At 39.8% G+C, this 23,341-nt stretch overlaps 1 protein-coding gene across 6 annotated transcripts in view; it reads left to right on the forward strand.

The window, feature by feature from the left end:
- Positions 1-878: 878 nt before the first annotated feature.
- Positions 879-23,341, forward strand: part of CLEC16A (C-type lectin domain containing 16A) — an 84,838-nt gene continuing 62,375 nt past the window's right edge. For 5 of the 6 annotated variants that reach the window (XR_014185322.1, XM_082064737.1, XM_082064736.1 and 2 more), the window contains exons 1-10: positions 879-1,092; positions 8,695-8,823; positions 9,554-9,687; positions 10,636-10,784; positions 11,446-11,551; positions 13,438-13,561; positions 14,421-14,595; positions 16,156-16,209; positions 17,656-17,769; positions 23,075-23,303. Coding sequence is in view for 5 of the 6 variants with exons in the window: in XM_082064737.1 (XP_081920863.1) it covers positions 1,013-1,092; positions 8,695-8,823; positions 9,554-9,687; positions 10,636-10,784; positions 11,446-11,551; positions 13,438-13,561; positions 14,421-14,595; positions 16,156-16,209; positions 17,656-17,769; positions 23,075-23,303 (1,294 nt within the window). In the remaining variant the exon portion in view is untranslated. The other variant, XM_082064739.1, reaches the window with a different exon arrangement.

Here is a 23,341-nt window from a genome sequence, read left to right on the forward strand (position 1 = left end):
CCGGAGCAGCGGTGCGGGCCTGGGCCCCTTCTGACCTCGGCAGAGGCATTTCTGTGCTGACCAAGGTTTCATCTATATTAAAACACGATCAGAGGCATTGTTTTAAACTTTTTTTATTTTTTTTTAATTTTTTTTTAGGTAGGTGACAAACTCTTCAGCCTTTACCTACATTTAGTCTATTTATTCGGTTGAAGCAAAAAAAAAAAAATTAACCCCAGGTCAAGACGGTCGCTAATGATGCAGTGTTATCTTTATTCTGCTTTAATTTAGTTTTAAAGCCGGTTCGAAACTGTGCCATCCCAACCGATCCCCCAGAACCACTTGGTCTTGAGTTCAGGTGAACGAGGAGTGCAAAGGGGCCAAATTTTATCTCAAATTACGATGCATTTGGGAGGTATCTGCGCATCTGGAGGGGGGGGGGGTATGTGTGTGTTTAAGCTAAATTTAGTCTTTCTTATTCTTTTAACTTGACAGTGCCCTCATGACCTGACAAGATCTAACCCAGAACTGCCGAAGCGAGTGAAGGAATCGAATAACCGGAGCCGGGTCCCCCGGCTGCCGCTCAGCCCTGGCTCTGGGAAGGGCCGGGCATCTCCCGGCCGGTGACACTCGCTTCCCTCTGCGACAAACGGCCCCGGAGCGGGGCGCTTCCACTTTTCCGGGGAAATTCTGACAGGAAAGGAGAAAACGCCGGGCCCCGCGAGGGCTCCGCCGTGGGCTGGCGGGACAGGCGGAGACAGGACAGGAGAACCCGTCCCGGGTGTGCCCGCAGTGCCCGGTGCCGCCTGACGGGGCTCGCGGTGCCTGCTGGGACTCGCAGTCCGGGGCGGGCACGGGCCCTCACTTCCCAGCGTGCTCCGCGCGCGCGTGCGCCTGTGTGCGCCGGTGGCCGCCGCCGGGGCCGCTTCCCGGGGTCCGCCCGCCCGGGCGCCGCTCGCCCCTTCGCCCGCCTTTCTCCGCGGGACGATGAAGACCTAGAGCCCGCGGGCCGTAGCAGCCGTTCGCCGCCAGCATGTTCGGCCGCTCCCGCAGCTGGGTGGGCGGCGGGCACGGGAAGGCCGCTCGCAGCATCCACTCCTTGGACCACCTCAAGTGAGCGCGGGCCGGGGCGGCTGTGAGGGGAGAGGTGTGGGGAGCCGGGCTGGGGGCTTGGGAGGGATGCGGAGGGTACGGGGCGGCCCGGCTCCCACCGCGGGGTGCTCGGGCAGCGCTCACCCTCGGGGGGCTGCGGAGCGGGGCCGGGGAGGGGCGGCAGGGGCGGCTGGGCCCGCCGCTCTCCCCGCTCTCTCTCCGGTGCGTTCTGGCGCAGCTCCCCAGGCCGGAGCTCCCGGAGCGGTTCAGCATGGGAAGGCGGCTCCGTGCCGTGGTGTCGGTGTCTATCTCACGGAAATCTGCCTTTTTGCCCCAAAACACCTTCAGGGCAGACGCGGTTCCGTGATGCCGTGTCACACTCATGGCTGTGATACGCGTTTGTTTGTTTGTTTCTTAATAGTGTCTCAGACTTATTCAGTAGAGTGTAAGAGGTGATAAATACAACAAATATCGCATTCCTCTTGAGGGAGAACTATGTTTCCTGGTAGTGGATAGAATGGGAAAGTGAGGAGCCTGGTCCCAGCCTGTAAATAATACAGCCTGCAAATAACATAGACTTGTTGAGGTGTGTGTGATCTGGGCAGTCAGCAGTGATTCATGAGGGTGGTTTTGCTGGTCCGGGGATGTGCCCCGGTTGGGAGGTTTAGCAGCTGACGCACAAGTAAAGCTGTTGAGCTTGAGAATTATAACGCAGGTCTCCGGAGTCTGATATCCCGGCCTTGCTGCTGACTGCAGTAGGTGGAATCGTTTTTTCCAGCTCTGCCGCTGGGAGGATGGCAAGGGATAAAACGATTTTAAATTTTCTGTTCCATTTTGAGAGTTTTCCAGTTGTGAGAAAAATAAGTTCCACTGTTATAGCTTATCTTTCTACTGAACTAGAAAAGGAGGTCATTAACAGAGGAAGTATTTTCTAAATGAAATCACAGTGAACATATAGCTCATTGAGAAATAAATGACTGGTAGTTTTTGACAATTAGTCAAATTACAAGGAGGACATGAAAGGAGCCTGACAGTAATGAGCAGGGCGCACTTGGACAAGATTTGGATCTTGCAGTTACTTTATCAAGATTATTTATAGAATCTGATTCTTGCCTCTAAACTGGAAGAATGTTCAAAACCAGCAAGACTAAGTGAAATGCACCACTTTTTACCCAAGACAGGGAAATCAAGTCCATAAATACAAAACTGGTGATGCAGTAGCACTGCAGAAAGTACTTTTGAAACCATGATAGGCCAGACTAGTAAGTCAACATGATCTGACATTGCAGGAAAAAGGGGAAAAGCTGCACTCAGATATAAACATAGGGATGTTCTGTTTAACATACAAAGGATAGTCATTGTGTACTACTCAGCACTAGTGGAGCCCTAGATCTATCTGATTTCAATATTACACTTGAAGATAGAGTAGGAATGCTGATGCATGATGAAATTTGAAGAAATTTAGTTTAAGTTTAGCAAAAAATAGGCTGGTGAGAGGGAGCCTTCAGGATGTTAGAATCTTTTGGGCAAGAGAAGTGTGATCATATATTCTTTCAGGGTAACAGAGGGTAGAAAAAGTGATACCCCCTTTGATTTGCAGCAAAGGGAATTAAGCTGTAAGTGTTGTGGCTTGTGCTTGACTTCTTATCTGGGAGTTGAAGTATATAGTTCTCTACTAAAATAGTGGCTTTGGTTTGTTTGCTTTTTTGCATGTGATTTCTTTAATTATGAAATCTAAAATGATAGTATGTAAGGGGTACTCAACATCTTTGATGTGTTTAGACTATGTATATTGTAATTGTTTGTTTAACTAGGCTCTGTCAACTTCAGTTTCTAGCTAAATGTCGACAGCAAAGCCAGCTACCTATTGCTAAAGTGAAATCTAGGACTTTTCTAAAGTGGGTAAAGGAACAGAAGGAAGAAGGACAAAGAACCTCGGTTTTGGGGTCATGAAAGAAAGTCAGTCTTGTTAAGCTCACCATCTTGTGAACTGTGTGTTCTCATCTGTTCAGCTCACCAGGAATGTGTGTTGTGTCCCATGTGAATGAGTTGAGTAGAATGCACCCACCTTGCTATTAGCTTAGTCTGTAACATGGTGTATTATGCTGTGTTACAAAACTGAAATTAGCTCGGGCTATCTTTATGGGAATATTTTAATTTTTTAACATGCATAATGTAGAATTTAGTCTAAATTGTAAACAATATACCTGTTTAGTAAAGCTGAGTTACTGCTTTTACCAATAAATGTTGGATCTGGGACTGCCTATCAGCTCTAATGCAGTTTGTCTGAGGCTTGCTTTTGAAATTTTACTATTCAGTCTTTCCACAAACATGCTGTAGAATGGATCAGCTAAAGGAAAATTGTGAGGCTGTTTGTATTAAGTGTTTTGATACAGTCTCTTGGTCTAGTGAAAACAGTTACAATTCAAGCCAGCTTTCTAGTATCTTGCTGAACTGTGATCTAGAGAGGCTGTGAAACAGTACTATCTGCCCGAGTGCTTCTGACTATTATTTTTCAGAGAACTTGATATTTTTGTGCCCTTTGTTTAGTAATTGAGGGGATGTCAGTAAACAGAGAAAGCCTAAATACTCTGGAAACAGGAACAATGTTAGTGGTTGCTTGGGAAAATGGTCTGAAGATTGTGTCTGACGCAAGGCCAGAATCCACTTCTTCAAGGAGGCATCCAGCAGTTGAAGATGAGACGTTTTTTCACCTCCCTTTATATAGTCCTGTGTTTATTACCTGCTTCCAGTTCTAAAAGCAAATACATCAACCCCGTTTTAGGCAGCAGTCTGTCCTGCTACACTAACCTGAAGTTAATGCATTGTCCTGTAGGCCGGGGCTTCTCCCAGTTCTCTGCAGCCGCTGACAGGACAGTCACTGCACTCAGCTTCTGCAGCCCCTCACTTTGGGAGCTGTGACCTGTGGTTAAGGTACCAAAAAGTGTTTCATGTTGCACCGTTGAGGACAGTCTGACATTGGCAGATGCATGATCAGATCTCCCTGAGAGCATAACTCTATCATCTTTCCCCACCTATCTGCAGATTTTGACTTTGCATTGGAATAGATGAAGAGGATTTATGTCATTTTTCCGGGTATTTAAGTGGTGATATCTTAAGCATTTCTGAAGAGTTCATCTGGTATTTCTTGTGTTCCTGCTAAAGTGAAAGGCTTTGGAACTTAAGCTTAGTATCCTTGTTTCTAGATTAAATTTCTTTTCCTGCTTTTCTAAGAGGTATTTTATGTAGCCCTGTTGTTACCTTCATTTCCCATTGTTGCTTCTACACTTGGTATTTTAATTGCATACTGATTGCACAAAAGGTTTTATACTATTAGAGTCAGGTGCTGAATGTTTCTCGTGGCTTGGTCAGATGCAGTGTCCGTAAACGTGAATGGTTGAAGACTTGTGTCACAGCTGATTCATTTCCTGAAGTACTGTCCGTGCTATACGTCATATTTTTCTCTATGAGAACAATATGTAATTACATAGTTACAGCAGCGTGAAGAAGCAAGCATGTTATGGTTATGTCTGGGTTTTTAAATTTGAGTGCTTGACTTTCTAAACTCATATATTTTAGTGTATTTTTGTAAGTAATAAGTAGGAAGTCATTAACATACACTTTCTATATTCATGAGTTGTTATGTTATCCCCTTGAGCCTGGGTTTCTTGTCTTGTTAATATGGTGGCAAAATTTCCCACTGATTTTGATGGTAGCAGGTGCTTTGACACTTCCAGCATGTTGAGCTTTTGTTAAAAAAATCTCCTCTTTGTGGGTTTAGCATTTTGGAGCATCAGCTTGACCCCTTTGTAATCAGTATTTAAAGATAGGCTTCAAGGATTTATGTAAATAAAAAAATACTGGGTTTGTGTGATACTTTATATTTTCGTAATATGGTATGTTTTGTGTCTGGTATGAGAAGCAAGTATGTGTGTGCTTTCTCATTTATTCTCAAGTGAGTAGATAAAGGAATAGCTTGGAAGTGAAGCTTAGGTTTTCTGTAAGTGCATCGTTGTGTTAGCAAATCAAGGAACTTTGCAGTAATGTTGATATTAAGTAAATTAATTTAAAGTTAATGTGTTCCTGACTATTAAGTGTTTCTTTTTGCATCTGTAATGCTCTATGTTCCATAGACTCCTGAGGTGAGGTTATAATTCTTCTTACTGCTTCTCATTCCCAGAGTTCTGCTGTTGAAGTAAACTTTATTCCCAAGTTTGCATGATGTAACTTATTAGTGAGAAACAGATGTCCACAGATGCAATAATTTATATATGACTTCAAATAAATAGGCTAAAATATGTGAATTAGTGTAGTATTAATTACTCTCTTTAAACTCTCTCTCTCAGGAAAAATTCTTACTATACAGATTGCTGCGGAATGAACGGCTCTGATTGAATTGTCTTTTGTCTTCGGTTGTTCACTGTTCCATTAACTGATGCACACTCAGAGCAGTGACTTAGTTTTTGCTGTGTCTTTTGTTTTGGTGACCTGATAATACATACAGTGGCAGAAAGGGAAGTTTTTTCATGACTTGTATGCTCTTTTAGAAAGCCCTGGGAGTTCTCATAGGTGGTGAGACTTAAGCTCTCTTATCTTCGCTGTGGATCATCACACTGTCAGTCTCCATGGAAGGAACCTTGAGCTGTGATCCTCAGATTAGTTGAAGAGGATTTGCAGGTGCTCTTTGACTTGCTTCTTAAGGCCTTCTGTTTGGTACGGCATGTGACCAGGCAGTTTTGGTTGTAGGGTACAGCTACGAATCAACTTTTCACAGCATCGCAGACTGGTTGGGGTTGGAAGGGACCTCTGGAGATCATCCAGTCCAACCCACTTGCTCAAGCAGGTTCACCAGGTCACACAGGAATTCATCCAAACCTTTTTCTAGAATGGTACTAATCTGAGCAGTTTCTGTTCTGGATTTGGAAAATGAGCATTGATTTATGAGAGGGGGAAACCAGCGTGAAGAGGGAGTGAAAATTTTTTATTGAAGAGAAGGAGTGTGAAAAGTCAATCTTCTTCTCCTGCTATCTCTTTCCTTTTTCTTCCTCTTTCCTCTGCTGTCTGGTAGGTTAACCTTAACATGTTGTAGGCGTTACCACATTGCTGATTGGGGAGGGAAGGGAGCATGCTGTCTATAAATCTTATTAATACTGTGAATTTGCAAGAGTTGTTTACCTCTTGGTGTCCTTGTGCAGCACTCAACGCAGTAAAATAGTTATTTGATGATTAATCAATATCAAGATCAGGAAGCACACAGCATTTTACCATAACAGCATAATAAACTCATCTGAAATAGCTTCTGCTCCTGCGTGGCTTATGAGGACGGACCATGACTTGCACCAGGTCCTGTGAAGCTCTAGCCAACTGTGTGGCAGCTCAGTGGTTGGAGAAGATTCCACAAAGCAAATTTTGCAAATTTAAGTAAACTGCAAATGTGATCAAACTTCTTAAAATTGAATTCAGGCATGAAAAGGGTTCTGAAACTAATATCTTGTTTTGTCTTTCTAAGTCTGATAAATAGTTGGACCAATCTGATAATGCGTGTTCAGTTAAATGGTGTTTTACTCTACAGCTGCATGTTTGCCTTGTGCAGTGATTGGCTTTTTTGGAATACATAAAATTACAGAATCACAGAATGTCAGGGATTGGAAGGGACCTGGAAAGCTCATCCAGTCCAATCCCTCCGCCGGAGCAGGAACACCCAGATGAGGTTACACAGGAAGGTGTCCAGGCAGGTTTTTAATGTCTCCAGAGCAGGAGACTCCACAACCTCCCTGGGCAGCCTGGGCCAGTGCTCTGTCACCCTTACTGAGAAGAAGTTTCTTCTCAAATTTAAGTGGAACCTTTTGTTTTCCAGTTTGAACCCATTGCCCCTTGTCCTATCACTGGTTGTCACCGAGAAGAGCCTGGCTCCATCCTCATGGCACTCACCCTTTATATATCTGTAAACATTAATGAGGTCACCCCTCAGTCTCCTCTTCGTCAGGCTAAAGAGCCCCAGCTCCCTCAGCCTTTCCTCACACGGGAGATGCTCCACTCCCTTCAGCATCTTCATTGCCCTGCGCTGGGCTCTCTCCAGCAGTTCCCTGTCCTGCTGGAACTGAGGGGCCACAACTGGACACAAGATTCCAGGTGTGGTCTCACCAGGGCAGAGCAGAGGGGCAGGAGAACCTCTCTGACCTACTGACCACCCCCTTCTAACCCACCCCAGGTACCATTGGCCTTCCTGGCCACAAGGGCCCAGTGCTGGCTCATGGTCATCCTGCTGTCCCCCAGGACCCCCACTAAATTGATGGGATTAGTGGTTTTTGAAATGTGATTTCAAGTCTGGTTTTGACATAAACTTTTGAAAATTACTTTAAACCAGAAACCCCAAAATTTTGTTTTAGAAATCTATAGTGTTTCCTGGAGCCCTACAGTAGCTTCACAAAATTGGTGTTCTTGCATAATAGCTGCTTGAAATCTTTGTGTCTGTTGCTTAAAAATTGGCTTCTTCAACTTCTAAACCCCTGCATTGTATTAATAAGATTCATAAAATTTCAACCTGAATTGCTGAACAAACTTTAATGGAATCCAAAACAATAATCATAGGCTGCCTCAGAGTCAGGACATGCAAACTGCTTTCCACTAAATATATTCCAGGAGTTTTGATTAACTCTACTTTTCATGGGAAGGTTGATAATATGGACAATCTGTTTTCATTCCCAAACACTTGTGATTGTATTGCCCAGATAATCCTGAGTGCTCAGGTGTTGCTCCTAGTTTTCAACAGATTGCAGTATAGTAATATAGGAGCTGTGTTTAATAATCTAAACTCTTGCAGTTTTAAAATGATGTGAAATTTTTCTGATTATGTATTTTACTAATTACTTCCATAATTCTGCAGCTCTCTCACATCCATCTTTATTACTATATTAAAGGAAAAAAAAACAGGGAGAAAAGCAGTGGTGATTCTTGGCTTCTTGTTTTTTAGTAGAATTTGTCACCTCAGCTTTTTTTAATTTTTTTTTGTAGGATAAGGGGAACTAATATTTAATCTTTAACTAATCTTTGATGTAACATCTTACTTTGGGGGGAAAAAAAAGATTAATAAATCATCTTAGAGAGTCCTGGTCATTGCCCATCAGACTGCTGTGAGTCTGTAGGGGTCTCTGCAGCCAGAAGGGATCCAACTTTTCTGGTTGGGTTTGCATGTGCCTCTGCCCAGATGACTCTTCCCTGTCTCAGCTGCTGTGTTTGTACCTGCTGCTTCTGGTTCTCCTTTTTTTTGCCCATCACTCCTCTGACTTCATCATACCCCAGAGACATTCACTAGGTGGCCATGAGAAACACCATGGGACACTGGTCGTGTAATTTCTAGTCCTGTGTTAACAGATGCGTAAGCGTTCGTTAACTCACCTGGCTAGTTATGGATTGGTTGCGTTTGTCACATACTCTGTTCAACAACTATTTTTCTTTCTGTATCAATATTAAAAGCAAATTTTAGGATTTAAAACTGTACAATGATTAGATGTAGTGAGTGTGTGTTTGTGTCTACATTAAGTGACAGTGATGAAAGACAAACCTCTGGTGCACGTGAAAGTGGCAGGAGCGCATACTACTTGTGATTATATTTTCTTTTAGGTACATGTATCATGTTTTGACCAAAAACACAACAGTAACAGATCACAACCGCAACCTGCTGGTAGAGACTATTCGTTCTATAACAGAGATCCTGATATGGGGGGATCAGAATGACAGCTCCGTGTTTGAGTAAGTACTTCAAAGCAATTTGGACTCTGGTTTTGTTTTTGAAGAATGATTAGAATTGCATAGAGATGTAGTTCAAAAGGTTAGCACTTCTAAGACTGTATTTTATGAATGTGGGTAGAAAACTGTCCTGTAGTAGACAAGTAAGCAGGATTATATTTTTATACAAAGAAACAAAGAATTTGCTTCTGTTAACAGGAAAGTGCTCCAAGTCCAGAGCCCCTTTCATGTACTGCTTTTATTCGTCTCTCAAATCATTGATATAAATACAAAATCTAAGCTCTATTAGGGCCCAGATTTACTCAGTACATCTGTTAATATCATATGACTTTAATTTATTCACTTTATATAAGATACCACAAATATCTTATTCTAGCTATGATATTTAGAGTTTTTGTTCAGATGTTATTTTAATCCTCGTAAAATAGTGTGATAGAAGAAGGAGCTTCAAAACAAATATTGAGAAATTGAATATACTAAAAATAAAATAAAAAAGGCCCTGACTTGTTGACATCCCTTTTCTGCATAATTTGAATGTTTAAGCATCCTTGTTAGTATTTAAGGCTTTCAGAAGATAGTCTTCTGTTATACAGGTAAAACTTTGCAGAATAATTCTTCGTAAATGTAGAACATACTGTTTGTCAAACTTGCCTAGAATTGTCCCTGATCCTAGTAAAATGATGTTCCTGTTAAATACAGCAAGTGACTTAATGACACCTGTATTTTATTTCAGCTTTTTCTTGGAGAAGAATATGTTTGTTTTCTTCTTGAACATCTTGCGTCAGAAGTCTGGCCGTTACGTGTGTGTACAGCTCCTGCAGACTCTGAACATCCTTTTTGAGAACATCAGCCATGAAACATCACTGTGTAAGGATACACTTTTAAACTGTTTAGCATTAAGTGATGAAGATTTGGTTGAATTCACAGTATCACAGTATGTTTGGGATTGGAAGGGACCTCAAAAGATCATCTAGTCCAATCCCCCTGCTGGAGCAGGAACGCCCAGGTGAGGTTGCACAGGAACATGTCCAGGTGGGTCTTGAATGTCTCCAGAGAAGGAGACGCCACAACCTCCCTGGGCAGCCTGGTCCAGTGCTCTGTCATTTAGCTTTCATTTAGCAAAATTTAGTGCTAGTGCCCCTTCACAAAAGAACTAGATCAATACCTAACAATATTTTAAATTGAATGCTACTGAACATACAGTGCAATTTGACTCCAAAATACCTTTTCATATAAATTTTCAGTAGTACAAAAGGAGTTGTTTGGTACTACCAAAACATTTATTTACTATATTTCAAGGAGTCTTTTAAGTCAGTAAATTAGTTGTGATCTGAAATGTTTGCTTTGCTGCCGGAGATAACTGGTGTAGAACTTGTACTGGGACCATTCTGGCATCATTGGGACTGGCATTCAGCCACGTACATTTACTTCAAGGTTTTTAGAAACGTATAAGAGGATAGAGAATTAATAGTTAAAGTACTCCACAAGTACAATGAAGAGAAAGTAATATACAAGCCTTTCGGAGTTCATGACTGTGGGAGAAAAACAGTTGTCTGAAGTGTTATTAGCTGCAAAGCCTACAGAAACTCAGAGAGGTGAAGTATATTCTCAGTTGTCTTGTTCTTGGGAGCAAAGACCTTTGTAGGGAACAATTTCCTTTTATTGCCACTTGAAGCCGTCCCTGAAGGAGTTTGGCTAAAATTTGGGATCTTCAAGTACCAGGTAGTTTGTTGCTAGCTGGCACTTTCCATACAGCTAGTTAGCATAATGGTCTTTTTCTTTCTGTTAACCTGTGTAATGTCTCTTGTTTTTCAGACTACCTGCTCTCTAATAACTATGTAAATTCTATTATTGTCCACAAATTTGATTTTTCTGATGAAGAGATCATGGCATATTATATATCATTTTTGAAAACTCTTTCCCTGAAACTCAATAACCACACTGTACATTTCTTTTATAATGAGGTAAGTGAAAAAAGAGTTGCAGTATAATGGTAAGAGGACTTTAATTAGAAATTGATAGCAATTTGGTACATATTCTATTTAGTCTCTTGTCTCAGCATGTCCTGCATTTATTTGTATAAAGGTATTATCAGTGATTGAGAATTCATTTGTGGGGATCTCTGCAAAAGCATGATAGAGAAGGTCTTTGTCCTCGTACAACTATAATAAAATAAAAATCTGAAAGTTTGTGTTATATCAGACTGTTTCAGTAGTTCTGGAGTCTGCTTGCCTGGGGATTCATCTTGTTTATGCCTTGTTTTCTTGTGCTTTTATAAACAAGACCTTTTCTGTTACACCACTTGGTTGTAAGAGGCTTAGTCAAAGTCCAGAAAGCTTGAGTAATCAAAGGCCAAAGTTGAAATGGATTTTTCCATTCCACTTTTTGCCAGAAGAGGGCATTAAAGCACTGAATATGTGCAGCGTTAACATGGGAAGCTCTGGCACTTAAAGCGTTTAGTGCAGACCTACATATGCAGCTGACTGTGCATTGTAAAATCATTTTGATTACTTAAGATGAAAATATCAGAGTAATACATGGAAAGTATTTTTCGTAGTGTATCCAAATAAATATTCTGTACATGTTTTGGTTAATTCATAAATACTCTCTTTCCTCTTGTTACAGCACACTAATGACTTTGCTTTGTACACTGAAGCTATTAAATTTTTTAACCACCCAGAAAGCATGGTCAGGATTGCTGTTAGGACTATAACTTTAAATGTCTACAAAGGTATGCTTTTTATATATTTAAAAATGCATGTGTACAAAATGCTTGTTTCATTGTAGTTTAATTTTCAATTATTTCCATCCAAGGGTTTTCTGTCTATTTATTAAGGAGATTAAAAAGCTTAGGATGTTGACTTCAGATACACATTTTGTTTTTTATGAAACAGGACCCCAAAGCTATAGTATCTACTTGTATATAGTATTGTTTCCTCACAGGTGAAACTGGTTAAAAAAAAAAAAGAGTATCAAGCGTACGCAAGGAACTTTAGGTTCCCTTCAACAGAGGTCAGAATGTGACTGTGTTTTAACAACCAACCAAAAACCCCCACCAACTCCAAAACCAAAATGCTTTAAGAAGATAAAGTATTTTTTTACTTAACATCTTGAGCTTTATGATGTGTGAAGCAGTAACCTTGCTGACCATGTCACTTCCTTTTGGATTTGAAGTGCATTAGAATGTGACTGTAGAACTCTGGGGTCCTGTAGTCACTCCAGTCTAAAGAAGAGCTTGTCCGTTCCCAGAGGTGTGCAGTGAAGGCCAGGAGGCTGCAGTCGCACATTCCTGTGTTGGACATTCCAGTAGCATCTAAAGAAAAAGCAAACCAAACAAACCAAACCAAACTTCACCGTGAGAACAGTTAAGGGCTGCAACAGGCTTTCCAAAGCAACTGGGGCATCTGTGCTGTTTGAGCTCTTCAAAACAAGGCCCTTAGCAACCTGGTTGAACTTTGAAGTTAAGGCTTCTTTGAGAATGGATTTGAACTAGACAACATCCAAAAGTCACTTCCCCCTAAATTTTTCTTGGGTCTATAAAATCTGTAATAGACAGAAAATATTACTGTGATCTCTGTAGAAAAAATGGTGCGTATTCAGAACTTCTCCCTCTGAGATGAGCATGCTGTAAGGTAGCATGTATTATGGAATACGTTCATGCAGGGCTTCTTATTCTTTAATCCATTTTAAATTATGTTTTGAATTTACACAACTTTCTATCGATTAAGTAGCAATTTGATGACAGTCTTCATCATAGAAGACTGTAAGATCATTTTGAAAACAATAAACAGTTGGCTTTGCAAATAACTGGTTGGCCTGCATAGCAGGTTCTTTATAGTGTTGATTGCGAGGGACACGTCTGCCTTTTGTATGTTGAGAAATGGACACTTGTTTTCTACTTCAGGGAGCTGTGAACCCAGGTATGAGCTCACAAAAAGAGCAAAGTGCAGGCTTCATATCCTGTTTGTTATATATTTATGTAACTAAGTATTTTTATGGTAGAAAAATGTTCTTATCTAGAATTTTCATTGAATGTTGTAGCGATATGGAGGATAGGGTTGGAAAAACACAGCTCAGATGTTCAGGTTATGTAGTTTTCTGACTATCCATTTGCATATGTGCTGATCTAACACCTGCCTTTTAGTTTAGATGCTTTGTGCTTTAGCTTTTTAAACCCTTTGGGAGGATGTCACTATCCCAGTTCCTAATCCTGTTAACTGTTGTCTGTTTCTTTTGCCCTTCCTTCACTGCTGATTCCTGTGTTCCCTAATGCAGTGTCATGTAAGTCTAACTAGCTTGACTTTCAGCATTACTGCTTTATTCTTATGCTTTTTTCTCTTCTTTTTAATAGAGAATGTGCTAAAAAACCTTTCTGAATTCCACTACATTTGTTTCTCTTCAGATCTATATAAATATATCAATATCAGGCTCATTCAAGCCGGTTAAGAATTGATATGATGCTTTTGTAGATGTCCATTTCATGCGTAAGATCATGTCAGGTATATACTCATATGAAATGCCAGCATGTAATCAAAATACAGAAGATACATTGTGTTTCTTAAAAATCAATTGAAAAAAATTGGCAACTGATTTATCTTTTTAACAATTTCTCTTCAGTGGACAACCAACCTATGCTGCATTACATTAGAGATAAAACTGCTGTCCCTTATTTCTCCAACCTGGTTTGGTTTATCGGAAGCCACGTGATAGAACTGGATAACTGTGTGCAGACTGATGAAGAGTAAGCTTTTACAAACACTGGGTATTGAATGGAAATGCTTTTCTTGGGCGTTGATACTCTCCTTGCTTTTTCATAGTGGTCCAGTTAAGTTAGTTTCTTTGTAGACAGTTGAAGCTTTTCATTCTTGCAGAGATTTTCAGTTTCTTTGAAGTAGTAGCGGTTAGTGCTGTGTGCCCTGACTGTGCTAATATTTGTACAAGTAAATTAGTGTTTGGCAACATGCTTTGTCTTCCACTTTGTTTTAATTCTGCTAAATTCAGTAGATATTCAGAAGACACAAAAGGTACTTTGTGCTTCTTAATCTTATGAACTTTGTCCTTTTAGTGTTCTTTTTCTATCATGTTGGTAGAACAGCTTTCTGAAAAGGCTGTAGGAAAAAAAATTAAACTGGAATAGTTACTTAATATGTGACATGTCAGACCTGAATTTCCTGTGTAATGTTCCACTATCAACTATAGAAATATTTTGTTGATCCAGGTTATTCTTGGCTTGCCTTCCCACCCTACCTTAGAATGGGTGGCTGTTCCTTGCTTTCTTGAGGTGAAGAGGTAGATGTTAAATACAACATAGATTTTTTTTTTTTTTGAAACAAATCTTACCACGTTTTATGGTTGGCAGTGGAAATCAAAGTTTTGTGAAAACATTGCTTCTGAAATCTTGGGGGAAAACTTGATATGGGCATCCTAAAGCACATGTAATCCCGAATGCTGTTTGATGGCTTCATTAGTTGACTTTACTGAAAACATCATCTGTAGGCAGTCAGTCTACGCAAGGTGATCTGTGGAAGGAATGCACATGAGTTCTCTCCTTAAATTTGTTAGACTGATGATTATATCTGAGACTTCTTCCTCTTTTTCAGGCACAGAAATAGGGGCAAACTGAGTGACCTGGTAGCGGAACATCTTGATCATTTACATTACCTTAATGACATCCTTATCATTAATTGTGAATTTTTAAATGATGTGCTGACAGACCACCTACTTAATAGACTCTTTCTTCCACTCTATGTGTATTCGTTAGTAAATCAAGATAAGGTAAGCTGATAGATGCACACATTGAATTTTTAAAGGTATTATTACTTTCAGTATGCACAATGATCTGTTCAGCAGGTATATTCTGTAGTAGGGTTAATGCTGCTGATATCTGTGTTTGTGTGTTTTACATGAAACAGTTGAAATGAGGTGACTGTAGGGCAGATACCTTGAGCCTGAATTAAAGGGCAGAGCAGACGAAATTTTACTCACCACACAAATACTGGTTTGGATGACTTGGTTGTTAAATGCTAACAGTAGTGGAGACAAGCAGAGGTGTACATTTGGAACGGGGTTTAAATCGATGCTGGGAGATGTACGATTTCCTTTTCTGATACGGTAACTTGTCTCAGACCGAAAACAGATTATAATACCTTTTCCCAGTATGTGTGCAAATCTTCCATGGTGTAAAAACCCACTCCAGGTAGAAAATAGAAATTTTTGGTTTTGATACTTGATTCTTCTATATGCAGGTAAGCTGTGTTTGAATGTGATGTAGTTGAATTGATTTTTAAAGCATAGCCTTTACATTTAGTGGAAAGCTAATTTTTAATGAAACAGAAACTATTCTTTTAAAACCTGTACAGGTTCCTGTATTCTTTTTTAAAAAGAAAAAAATTACTTAACTGTTTGGTGTTTTGGTTTGTTTTTTTTTCCCCCTCCATTCTCAGTCTTCTGTACTTGTGCTTGTTCTTAAGATACATGACGCTTTATGAATTTCAGCATAGTTTCATTAAACAGAGGGCAGGTTTGTTGCAAGTTAATGAATTCAGTGTATTGTGTGTGCACTGAAGATTGAGTAATGATCTCAAAGGCCACTGAAATAAGGTGAAGCAGACTTCCTGACTTCTGTTTTCATGTCAGCTATTCCAACTCTTTCCATTCACGCATGTACAAAAATCTGCTTATTCCCTTGTTTTTGGGCAGATGTGTCTTATCATGAGGTCAGATATATCTGTGATTGTAAAACTGGGCTGTTCTTACTTCTTGAGATAAATGATGAATTTATTTGGGGATGGTTTTTAAAGTATCACCAATTTATTTTTAGAAACATTTTCCTTACTACTGATATAGAAATTTAGCACTGTTGTGCTCAAGTTATACTTCAAATATTTTTGTCCAATGTGATTTACTTTAGAGAAGCGTCTGTCAAGAACGTGTTGTTATTACATGGGTAATAGTTAATTGTTTCTGAACAGCTAATTTTTAGAGCAGACTTTAATGAATGTTAACTGAGAAGTACTTTTGGAAGGAATAGCAGCACAGTGAAAACCAACATACTTCTCAGATACTCATCTGTTCAATTTAAGTTACTGAAGTGACTAGGAAAGGCAGTAATTAACAGTGATTTTCCTAAGCATGTAGAGTAAGGGATACGCTTATTCAGAGAGTCTTCATTTCAAATAGTTTACAAGAAGTGGATGTTAAAAAGTGTGATGATTTCTGAACATTTTGTAGCAGATTATGGAACAATAGAATATTAGAAGTTCTGTTTTGGACAAAATATTGAAGTGTAAATGTTTGTATAAATAATTCAACATTTTTCATAACATTTTTCCATAGAGTGGAGAGCGTCCAAAAATAAGTCTCCAAGTTTCTCTCTATCTTCTTTCTCAAGTAAGTATTTAAATATTTTGTCATATTTCAGAACATGTTTTGCATGTTTATGATCTGTAAGTTACTGTATTTTCATCTGTTTTGGCAAAGGCATTAAAGACAATTCGGCAAACAAAGTTTTAAACCTATGAATTAAAAAAAAGGGCAGCGAGATCACTTGTCTTTTTATGGACCGACCAAATAGCTTCTTACTTGAAGTGACAGCATTCTGAGGATCCCACAGGACAAGGTGTCCTTTAGCGCATTCAGTGATTATAGTTTACATACACCATCTGACAAATGGTGTATGATAGAGCCCTGTAACACACTAGGACAGAATTTAGCAGGTGAAATTTAAATAGATGCTGTATTGCACTTTGAATCTGTCGAAGCTATGGGAGATTCCAGGTTTGATCTTTTTCCTCTTAGAAAAAGAGAGGGAGCAATGATCTCATGGGGTATTTTGATTGCTTTTTAAAGAAATAAACAACCAACCAACCAACCATAGTTCATCACTGCATGCTAATAATTGCCTCGCTTTCAAAGGTCTTGAATGGGTCTGACTTCAATCAGGAAACCTGTGGAGGTCAAGTTTAGCTAAATATTATCAAAGCAATAATTAGGTTTATTGATTTGGGGATTTTTCAGCTAGAACCACTGTTTAGGGATCCAGCTTTGATATTCCTGTGAAGAGAATGGATGTAAGCTGACGTGAGGCTCTTGTGGCTGGACCTGAGGCGGGTCTGTCCGGAAGGCAATTGTTTGCTGGCCCAGCCATGCACGCCTTGCCTCAAAATGGTCGTTGGTGTAAACAGAGTACGCTGTTAAAACCTCGAAGCACTTCTGGATAAGTGCTTTAGCATTATAGGCAGTATGGCTCTTATTCCTGTGTTAATGTAGCTGCTTTGTGGCTAAACCATAATTCATTGTGATTTCATAGCCAGGAAAGCTGCTTCTGATCCATTTCAACTTATTGCATGACATTGACTCGTGAATCACTGCAAAGTACTTGTGTGCACAGCGTGGAACATGCTGGAGTCCCACCAGTCACTGCATACAAGAAAGCTGCTGTATCGTGATCAGTTTATGTGGTTTCTCCAAAAACCAATGTTCTGGAGTAGTTTTAATTTGAGTTCCTTGCTAGAATATCGCACAACTTTCATCGAAAAGCTGATGAGGAGAGAGAATTCACACTTCTTACCAGGAAGGAAGAGTATGAAAAACTATTAAAATCGGATAGCTTAAAAGGTAGAGAAGGGTCAAATACGTGTAGAGAGGGTTATGGCCCCTTGTGTTTTGAAGCAGATTTTACGAACTCTCGCTGTTGCCAATTGTACTTTACTGTCTATGTAAACTTAAGATACCAGTTCAACGAGGTCAAAGACGTATATTCAGTGACTGAAACTGTGAAACAGTATGTGTTTTGTAATATATATCTGATATTTCTTTCTACCTTTCCTTTAATAGGTTTTTCTAATTATACATTACGCCCCTTTGGTGAACTCATTGGCTGAGGTTATACTTAATGGTGACCTCTCAGTGTTTTCGTCTAAAGTTGAGCAAGATGTACAGAAAAACTCAGTAAGTGGCCAACTAATCTTTAATAATTTTTTTAGAGGCAAAGAAAATATTTGAAAAAAATCAGGTATCTGGAAACTGGTAAGCTAAGGCGATTGTTTAGGAGAGAAAAGCAGCAAGAGATTTCAACTTCTCTTGTTGGATATGATAGCAGAAGAATGTTCTGTGCAATTTATGGTTTTAGGTTCTCGTCAAGGTTGCAATACTTTTGTGCATGCATATATATTCATTTAGTGGTATAAGAATGTGCAGGACACAAATTAGAATAGTTGTTTCTGTGGGGGGCAGACACCACAAGGGCTTCCATCATATTGATGGGACATTTTTGTAATCCAGTCTTGTGCGTTCAGTTTTTGTTACCAGCTCTTTGGTAGTGAAATAGAAATGAGTCATTGCAACTATCCTATGAAATGATGTTCTTACGCAACTTGTAGCAGAAATGACTTAGAAAATACACCTAGCCTTATGGTAAATCCTTTGAATATAGAGGGAAATTAAGATTTTTAGTCTGAGTATTCCCAGTGTTTTGGCAGTAAAACTGACCATCTCTGCAAGTGTACATCGGTGTGCGTGAGAGAAGGTAGAGCAGCCAAGAACAGATGGCAGTGCAGTCACTGTGTCATCGCCGCTCTACCTTCAGATTCAATCCTGTGTACATGTCGCTAGGTGCTGTTGTTACTGGTTTTTATGTGTGTCAGGTATATGATTTTTTTTCTCTCTTGTGGGTTTCATAGTCTTTGAAATGCTTGCATGTTACTTTTTAAAGGCCTGTTTAGGGATGGTAATAAGAAGAGGATGTGACGTTATATGGGTTAAAAGTCATCTGACTGTAGTTCTGTTTAAACACCGAGCATGTCCCCTAACATCTGGTTAAAACATTTAGTTACTAACTGAATGTTTAATTTATAACAAGCAGTAGGTGGGTTCTTGTCCACATTCTTTCCCAGCAGTGCCTGTAGCTCTGGGAGTTTCAAGGGGGAGATACTTCAGCTCTTTCATGGTACAAGTCAGCTTTTCTACATTTCTTCCCACTGTGCAGTGGAAGGTGTATGGGCTGATCTTAGCCAGCAGCTTTTGGGTTCTCCTGTTTTGTACTGTTGACCTTGATGTTTAGAATCTAATCTTCTTTAGAAAAAACTACAGAGGGATAGTGGAGCTGGCTGAATGCTTTAAGATAAGCAATCTCTTGTTTGAGCGAATGTCTGACCCTGTGCTAGCTGGGGACTGAATGTCGTGTGTGTTGTGTGTGCCGAAGCAGCTTTGTTACTAGGAAATTTGTGGTGAGAGGGTGGGGCAGCAGTTGTTACAGAAGCGAGTTTCTCTTTTCCCCTGGTAGTTGCTGTACAGAGTTGCGAAATATCTGTAGCATGTTTGTGTGCTTGCACTGATGTTATTAGGGGTTTCCTAGAAACGTCTGTTCACCTATTCTCTTACATTTGTTATACTATGTCGGTTGCTGCCTTCTTACTGGTCTTGAAGATGTGTCTTAATGGTACATAAACTGTGAGTTCTGTCATACCTGAACAGGTAGTAAATAGGAGGGGTATTGGCTTTGTAGGATAAACACTTAGCAGAACTACTAGAGGTGAAGCTTTGTTACAGGGAGTGCGGAGGGATGCCACTCTTGGTGGATGAGGAAAGGAGTTCCGTGGGAGAAACTTTGATTTCTAGTGAATTCAAACATATTCTTCATTGCAACCTTGGAGGGGGAAGCCTGTGCTGTCAGAAAGTCTGCTGGTGGAGGTTGGTTATTTGCATAAAGAGCAGGGAGTGATCCTCAGGAGAAGAGCACCGTGCCTTCCTTCCAACACAGGGAGCTACCACAGGATGGTTGGAGTTGGAAGGGACCTTTGGAGATCATCTAGTTCAACGCACCTGCTAAGGCAGGTTCACCAGAGCCAGATCAAGTAGATCAAGTGAGCTGATCGCATTTGTTGAATATGAACAGCTACTGCATATATATTTCATGGTGTTTTCTACTGATGTACAACTCAGTGCAGTGAGGCTCAAGTCAGTTGTAGATACAGAAGCGTAGAGAACTTGAGTAAAGGTCAGGTAGGTTCTCGTTGCTCTCTGATAGGACTTCTCAGAGCATGGAGTTGATACAGAGCCATCTCAGGGGCTGGTCTTTGCAAAGTTACTACTGTGGTGTGTTATGTTGCAAAGAAATTAGAAACTTCTGTTGAATAATGGAAGCTATTTCAGAAGCTACTTTAGAATTTCTTGTTCTGGGGTTAGTAGAGAAAAGTGATGAGCAAGTTTTTTATTTTACTTTTTGACTGAGTTTAGAATTGTGTTTGTTCTTACGTCAGACCCAAATTTATCTTTTACTACTTCCTATCTGTTATAATTTCCCATGCTAATCATTCTGATACTCATAAGCTTTTTGTTTTGAGCATATCTCTGTTTGCTATGGTAAGCCTCAGTTATCTCTAAACCCCTGCTCTGTACCTAACACTGCTCCTCTCTTGTAACTCAGATGTCGTGATATATTTAAAGTGTGTCAGTTTCTAAATAATATGTAGTTTCAAAAAGCCCTCATAGCTATATTCATCTTCCTAGTAAGATGAATTAAGGTGGAATGGGATGTAGAGAGTATGGACTGAGATTACCAGAAGCAGGGACACGTGTCTTTGTGACAGGAAACTAAATGAGTAAAGAGAACTTAACAAAACTGAAAGCTGGGAAGGGTTGCTGTGTATAAATAGAACATATCCAGGGTTATTTAGGGCAAAAGAGCAATGGTAGTTGTCATGACAGGAACAAATGGTACTTTTCACTGGAAATCAATTTGTGGAAAAAGTCACCAGCAGATCTAACTACTCACAGCGTATGAATTGGCAATAACTTGCCTGTGGAGATGTGCTGAACATCACTGGGCAGTAATGATTCCCAAACCTCCATTAAACAGGTTCTCCACCTCACAGTACAGCAAATTAAGATACACTTTTCTTGACATGTTTTATTTGTATTTCTGTTTGTAGGTGACATCAGAAGAAATACTCTTCTGATGAGAGTTGAATATGTGTAGCCAGCAGAACGTATTTAACCTTGTTAGCAGTCGTCACGCCGAGGTTTACCTTGCTTCCTGTGAAATCTCTTTTCCTGCATAATTCGGATGTGGGCCAGTTCTACCTACTTCATGTTTCTTGGTTAACCTACTTTCTCCTTCCCGTAAAAGTTTTTACTGGTACTGCCTTATTTTACCAGCACACATTGTACAAGATAAACCGTAACTGAAATATGGTTGAAAGACATATTAAAAATATAAAATAGCAATATCTCAAACTGTATAATCAACTTAGGTAAACTATATTCTATGTAAATTAATTTTAAGTCTGATTTTAGAATGTTTGAAAGATACAGCCTTGTTATATTTAGCAGAACAGAATATATATGTGGAATTTATCTCAACATTCTTTCTTGAGAGGGACCAGACCATAGTTTAGTGCCTATGAGCACATTGCTGTCTAGTGGTCTCTCCTGTTGCAAAATATTAGAAATGCAAAGGTGTCACAGGTATGTGTTCTTCAAGAAGGAAGTAGCTACAGGATTCTAGGAAGCAACTGTGAGAAATGAATGCAGGAAAGGGAAAATGTGTTCTGCAACTTGCATTCTACTTTTCTTTTTTTCCCCGAAGAATGGGACTTAATGTGTTCTTCCCTTTTCTTCTGACTTTTCTGACCAGAAGCCATCAATAAAAGGTAATCTGGTTGTCCTTCTGGTTGTTTTATAACCTTCTTATGTTGCAGTTTGATCAGACTAAAAATAGTGAGGTTTCCGGGGGACATAATAGTGGTGAGTTCCACATTGTGGGGTTTTTTTTTGTATTGTGAAAGATTCCTCCTACTATATGGTTTGTTTCAGTGCCAAGTGTAAGGTGACTTATGCAAGTTTTCTATAAAAGGCTTTTTAAAAAGAAGTCAGAAAATTCAGAGAAACATCTTGGCCTTCTGATTTGTAGAAGGCTTCTTTCCAAGTCTCTCTTAATCTTTACATACAGTTGTGCCTTATTTAGTGGAGGGAGGTATTCTTCCAGTCTCTGAGGTCTCTGATGCACTCACCTTCTATGCTTATTGTACTTGAGTCACCTGAGGCAAGGAATGGGATCAGTTTTGTATTTAGTCTTGCTTAGTTTCTCTTGCTTGCTCTTAAATTGTTAACTCTTTAACCAGCATCTAAATGCGATTGAAGTATTGAGGTCTGAAAGGTGGTGGAGTTTCTGTAGCAGTGTGTGCTGGCAGGAAGCCCTCACACCACACGTTTCACTTCTGAGTAACAGCGAGGTTTGGCTGATGGGTGTTTGTAGCTCTGGGTGAGAGAGAACAGGTACTCTGGTAATCCAGCTGGCAGGCCTGGCAAGGGAGAAGGGAGCTCAGAGCATCACAACTCACAAACAATCGACAAAATTGTAGGAAACCACATTTTGTTAGTCCTGCTAGTTAGAGAACGTCATGCAGTGTTTTGTGTCTTTCTGTAAGAATACGTAGTTCTACATTAATAAGATGGTACGGACTCTTGGAAGTCTTTCCTCTGGGAAGAGTGTGTCACCTAAATTAATTTTCTTGCTCTGTAAATTAATAGTTAGGAAAATTGGGTATTTACTGAATACTGTTTGCCTTCTTGTCCGAAAACAGTGTTTTGACTTGAAAGATAAATTTCTGGTATCTTTGTTTAGAACACAAGTATATTAAAACCTAACAAATGAAGTGGTGTTGGTTTTACCGGCTTGGTAAGTCAATGCCTGGAGCCCCAAAAAAAGGTTGATGTTTGGTGCCATTTGTTCTAGCTTACACAAGGACTAGTATGCTGTCGAGGGAAGCTTAGGATTAAAAAAACCTCATGGCATAGAGCATTGGGTTTTGTCCTTTCTAATGCCGAAGACATTTCAAGAGTATATTTCAGCCTATTAAATTGCTGTCAACACACACTTTGGATTTTGCTGCCTTCGCTGTTTTTGCAAAAGGTGTTTTAATTTTGTATGGACTAGTTGTTTGGCCTGTTAAGGAAGTTCAAAGATGGGGGGAAAAAAAAACCCAAACTTCTATTGATGAAATAGGTAGGTAGTTCTATATCTTCTCAAGATGGCATCTTTTTAATGAGAGGTCTTTAGAATATGTTACTTTGGAGGTAATTGTTCTACTGATTGTTTGATACAACTTGAAGTTTGCTTTATTCAAATGGATTTGAGATTTGTAAGTGGTATGCTAATTTCCTTTCTAAAATCCCTATTTTATATGACCTGAAGTTTCTTCATCAGAGTTAAAAATGTCTTGCTGTAACTCAGTGTAAACTCTATAAATTACAGGCAAAGTCAAGTATCAGATGTTTCATAAAACCAACAGAAACACTTGAGAGATCTCTTGAAATCAACAAACACAAGGGGAAGAAGAGGGTGCAGAAAAGACCCAACTATAAAAATGTTGGTGAAGAAGATGAAGAGGAGAGAGGATCAGAAGAGAACCAAGATGACCTGGATAAAACCAAAGGTACAGAAGCGAGTTCAAAGGGCATCCGAACAAGCAGTGAAAATGAAGGTGAGCACACCAGTAAATAAAAATGATGCTTACAATTT

The sequence above is a fragment of the Streptopelia decaocto genome, assembly GCF_964273445.1.
Source record: "Streptopelia decaocto genome assembly, chromosome: 13".
Taxonomy (NCBI): Eukaryota; Metazoa; Chordata; class Aves; order Columbiformes; family Columbidae; genus Streptopelia; species Streptopelia decaocto.